Consider the following 5,753-nt stretch of genomic DNA (forward strand, 5'->3'; position numbering starts at 1 on the left):
TCAGAAGGTCACAAAAGGGGGAATCGCATGACCCAGGGACACTGCCGCTGTCATAGGTACATGCCAGTTGCCAAGCATCTGAATTTTGATCATGTGATCATAGGGGATGCTGCAACGTTTGCATGAAAAACGACCATAAGTTGCTTTTTTCCGGGCTGTTGTAATTTCTAACAGTCGCTAAACGAACGGTTGTAAGTCAAGGACTACCTGTGTTGGCATTTTTGGTTGATTTAATTCTCTCCTTCACTTTCCTCAGTCCAGCCAGACCCTCCAGAAAACGTAACCGTCTCCCCAGTCCAAGGGAAGAGGAAAACATTGCTTGTGCAATGGGAGGCTCCTAGTTCCTGGTTATATCCTGAATATTTTCCCCTGAAATATATCATCCGTTATTCGAGGGACGGATCCAGGCTTAGCAGAACGGTGAGTGGCGGAGCCGGCAGTCACTCCACAGTTATTTCCTGAACAGCCTGAACTTCTGACCTGAACTTCTCTTTTTATTATTTCATAATAATGTTAATATTTAATAATTATTATTTATTGTTAGGTTTTTTTTTTGCAACAGAGGTAATCCATGACTTACAGGTACCGTTGGGACCAAGATTTCTGCTGCTAAGCAAGGCAGTTTAACGAGCCACACTGTTGTTCCCAAAACAGGGTCTTAGCTTGGTGTTGAAGCCAACTGATCACCAAACCCACTGTAAGGATTCCCACTTAGCCTCACAACTGCCCCAGGAGTTACTCAGGAATTTAAAAGAGCCAAAAGAAACGCCTGAGCCGAGGTTTCCGCAAGCCAACAACTTTTATTTTGATCAAAAGAGAGTTGGGCGGCCCCACCTCTCTTCGTGGCTGGTCGAGAGATGAAGGCAACAACCAGGAAAGATGTCTTCCACCTTTTATATACCTTTCCAGAACAAAAAGATCAGGAACGAAAAGGGACAGAAAAATAATTCCTAGATGATGACTCGTACACAGCAACCCAGGCACCATCCGTAACTCCTTTCCCCCCTCCACTTACTTTGCTCTTTTCATGTAAGCAATCCCCTGAACCTAAAGCATGGAACATTGGCTTTTATATAACTAATTTCCCAATATAAAGCACCTACAAAGCTGCTTGCACATAAACAAAGATGTGTGTGTGTGTGTGTGTGTATGTATGCATGTATGTATGTACATATTTGTCGTTAGCTGCGAAGTCGTGTCCGACCCATCGTGACCCCATGGACAACATTCCTCCAGGCCTTCCTGTCCTCTACCATCTTCTGGAGTCCTTTTAAGCTCACGCCTACTGCTTCAGTGACTCCATCCAGCCATCTCATTCTCTGTCGTCCCCTTCTTCTCTTGCCCTCAATCTTTCCCAGCATTAGGCTCTTCTCCAGTGAGTCCTTCCTTCTCATTAGGTGGCCAAAGGATTTGAGGTTCAGCTTCATTACTAATATCAACCTTAAGCATAATAAAATCCCTTCACCATGATATGGAAAAACTTTTATTTTGGTACCAAGAGATAAAAGTGACCTCAGCTTTGAAAAGTACTGAGGCCCCAATTACAGTTTTACAGAAGTTTTTATATTCAAAGGTGATTCACGTACACCTTTGTATGTGAATAATAATAATACAAGCCGAACATATAATATCAGTTGGTTACCTGGATTGCAGGGCCATCCCCTCCAAGTCTTCTCGCTTTCAATGCAAAATAGCTAAATGTCACACCACCTATTGCCCTCCTCATTGCCCACCAGTATCTTGCAAAGCTTCTAGTTTCCTGTGCTGGCTAGGCAGGTTTAGGTTCTCTTGTAAGTGAGGCTCAACATCCTGGCTAAGGGGTTGAACCTGTGAATCTGTCTCGCTTCATTGTCCCTGCAGCCCCTCCCAGCCCCCTCGCACTGCTCAACGGTTAACAAGCGTCCTGTCCCATGCAGAGAGGGTTGCTGGATTCGACGTGAAACAGGCAGAAATTAACTCAATGGATAGGTCATGCAAATTATTTTTATTCTCAGGCATCCTCAAATCAGTAACTCAACGGTTACAGGAGAGGTTCTTCCGGAATACAGGTTGTAATCTGGACATAGGTAAAAGAATAATGGATTTCCCCATCCTGTGTAAAAGTTACATGCTGATACGGAGCAGCTCGTGGCTAGGATTCAGGCCGAGAGATAATAAAAACCCTGGCACGTAGCCAGGATGTCCTGTAATAAACTTTGAGGCTGCTCCCACTGACTAGATAAGATATAGGACTAACTAACAACTAGACTACATTTCCCAGAAGCCATCTCTTAAGGAAACGGCATTTAACCCTTTGAACGCCAAATGTTCTAACATACAGTTCTCTCAATGATACAACATTAACCCTGTAAATGCTAAATACTCGAACACAATTCTTAATTCCTAGGCTAGCTACAACAATGGACCAGCTGACTATATACTGGTCCAGAAGAGCAAGCTTGTGCTGCAAAGCCCTCAGTGAGCAGAATGGACAAAAAGCTGTTAAACAAAAAGTTGTTTCAGAGTCAAATGTTCCTTCTCAGAATTCGTCTTCCTCACTCCCACGTTCATCACAACCACACTTGGGTCCTATCTCCACATAGGACCCTTCTTCTGATCTCCAGGGCCTCATCGGCATGTATATTCTTTCATCTGACCCTTCAATGCCTGCTTTTATGACCTTTCTTGCCATGGTGGTTAAGTGAATCATGCAGTCATTAAGCGAATCTGATTTTCCCCATTGACTTTGCTTATCCAAAGCCAGGTGGGAAGGTCACAAATGGCGATCACATGACCGCAGGACACTACAACAGTCATACTACAACACTACAGGACACTACAACAGTCCTCAATTTACAAAGTTCACGTAGGGACTGTCTGAAATTACAACGGCAGTGAGACAGGTGACTTAATGACCGTTTTTCACACTGGTGACCGCTGCAGCATGGTCATCTGATCAAAATCTGGGATGCTTGGCAACTGACTCATATTTATGACGGTTCCAGTGTCCTGTGGTCCTGTGATCCCCTTTTGCAAACTCCCAACAAGCAGAGACAATGGGGAACTAACTAACAACCGTAGTGATTCATTGAAAACTGTGGCAAAAAGGACGTTAAACGGGACAATACTCACTTAACAGCTGTCTCGTTCAGCAGCGGAAATGTTGGGCTCAAATGTGGTTGTATGTCGAGGACTTCCTGTAAGTACATGCCAATTGCCAGAGTGTGAAAGCTGGTCATGTCACTTTTCCAGAGCCGTTGTAGCTTCAATCAGTCACTAAAGGAACAGTTGTTAAGTCAAGGACTAAGTCAAGAGGAAAAATTCAGAGAAGAGCAACTAAGATGATCCAAGCCTGGAGACTAAAACATACGAAGAACGGCTGCGGGACTTGGGTTTGGCCAGTCTAAAGAAAAGAAGAAATAGGGGAGACATGATAGCAGTGTTCCAGTATTTGAGGGGGCTGCCACAAGGCAGAGGGGGCCAGGTTGTTCACCAGAGAACCAGAGGGAAAGACGAGAAACAATGGTTGGAAACTGATCAAAGAGAGAAGCAACCTGGAATTAAGGAGAAACTTCCTGACAGTGAGGACAATCAACCAGTGGAACAGCTGGCCTCCAGAAATCATGGGCTCTCCATCACTGGGGATTTTTTAAGAAGAGACTAGACAGTCACTTGTCTGAGATGATATAGGTTCTCCTGCTTGAGCAGGGGGCTGGACTAGAAGACTTCCAAGGTCCCTTCCAGCTCTACTCTACTCTACTCTACTCTATTCTATTCTACCTGTATTTTTCTTTGCTTCCCCAGACCAGGCCTATCGAGCAAACCTCCTTTACCCTCACTGGGATCCGTTCTGGTGTAAACTACCACATCCAAGTAGCCGCGAAAGACTTCCTGGATAATGGAGAATACAGCGCCTGGAGTCTTCCAGCCTCTGGGGCGTCCTGGGAGCCAGAGTGAACACTCGGGGCCCTCCATCCAGTGGGGGATTCAAACGATTCGCACTACTTCGGCAGAACTGGTAGCTAATTTTTTGTTGTCCAGGCCCAGAATGGACTTCCAGAAGCGACATCCACTACAGAGAACCGGTTGTTCACATATTTGAATCCCAACACTGGTTCTCTCTCTCTCTCTCCCCCCCTCTCTCTCTTTCTCTCTCTCTCTCTCTCTCTCTCTTAGCTCTCTATCTCTATTTCTCTATCTGTCTGTCTATCTATGTATCTATCTATCCAGTGCTTTTTTTGTAAAAGAAAAAGGTGCCGGAACTCACACGTGTCATACAACCCAATTAAGGAGAAACTTCCTGACAGTGAGGACTATTAACCAGTGAAACAGCTTGCCTTCAGAAATCGTGAGCGCTCCATCACTGGAGGTTTTGAAGAAGAGATTAGACAGTCACCTGTCTGAGATGGTAAAGGTTCTCCTGCTTGAGCAGGGGGTGGACTAGAAGACCTCCAAGCTCCATTCCAGTTCTATTCTATTCTAATAAACAAGTCGCTTTGGATAATGTGGGAGGTCACACACACACACACACACACTCCCGACTCCAGAGAAAGAAATATTTTGGGGAATATTTAAAAGGCAGAATATATTTCCCTAAAGGATTTTAAAAGCAGAAACCAATCCTGCCCCCAAGTCTCTCTGTCCCAAACAGAAACCAAGTCTGCAGAATTGCAGATGTGATAATCTTGTCAGAAAGACTGGAATCAGGAAACTGGGATTAGGAAGAAAGATCCCTAGAATCAACAATCCCTCACACCAAAAATCCCAAGGAAGCAGGATTGACCTTTGGGACATAATAGGATTTACCCACCACCATCAGAATACCAGAAAGGCACACTCAGACTCAGGTCAAAGTTCATGCCACAGGAACAACTCCAAACAAAAGGCTCAAGAAGGTATGAAAACCCACTCCCTACATGTGCTCTCTCTCTTTTTTCTTCCAGAGCCATCTTCCTGTCTGGCTCTCCTCTTCAATAAACTGCAACCTTCTTTCTAAAGCAGTTGCCGTGTTGTTTATTCCCGGCTTGGACTGAACCATGATGAAGACTTTTCCTTCAACAATAACAAGATGAGCAGCATATAAATTCAATAATGAAATATAAAGAAATACAAGAATTGGTTTAATGGCCTTCATTTCTCTGTTGTGCATCATTATACCAACTGTATGCTTACGTTTGTTTTTAGTTTGTATTTGACAATTCAACAAAAGATTTCATAAGCCATTTGGGACAACTGGTTTGCAAAGGCAATATATACATTTCAAAGACAAAACATAAATAAACTCAGCAACATCCTGGGAGGACGGAAGGAAGCTCTGAGCATGCAGCAATAATAATGATTACTTTATTAAACACGTTGCCATGAAAATAATTTTAGGGTTTAGTCCTTGTGTAAACAGTACCAAGCATCTAATATACTTTAATCCCCAAGCCAATTTCGCTTTTTAATTTTAATTTAAATATTGAGCCATCAATATTTTGAAGTGTTAAATATTTAGTAGAGGTAATGAATATTTCATAGGCATTTTTTTTTTATTAAACGCTCTTCATAACTTCTATTCAACCTAAGGCACAATCCTGCAGCTCCGGAACTAGCGATGTCACAGCTTCGTTTCCCCACCGGAATATTTTAGGGAAGGACAAATAACGCGACATAAACAGGAGCGCGAGGCGCTGGTTAAAAGACGCAAAAATGGAGCGTCGACCGGGAGGGAATTAAATGTTGACTGACTGCAAAGTAAACCAATAGAAACGCGCCTTCTGCTGCGTTTCGAC

The 5,753-nt window shown here is 43.6% G+C and overlaps 1 protein-coding gene across 1 annotated transcript in view; it reads left to right on the forward strand.

Annotated features, from left to right (window-relative positions):
- Positions 1–3,936, forward strand: part of DPP9 (dipeptidyl peptidase 9) — a gene marked incomplete at its 3' end in the record, with an annotated part of 33,521 nt that extends 29,585 nt beyond the window's left edge. The window contains exon 10 of the mRNA XM_083349295.1: positions 3,784–3,936. Within this exon, the coding sequence (XP_083205421.1) occupies positions 3,784–3,936 (153 nt within the window). The remainder of the gene's footprint in view (positions 1–3,783) is intronic.
- Between the last annotated feature and the right edge of the window lie 1,817 nt (positions 3,937–5,753).

The sequence above is a fragment of the Vipera ursinii genome (assembly GCF_947247035.1).
Source record: "Vipera ursinii genome assembly, chromosome: 1".
Classification (NCBI taxonomy): domain Eukaryota; kingdom Metazoa; phylum Chordata; class Lepidosauria; order Squamata; family Viperidae; genus Vipera; species Vipera ursinii.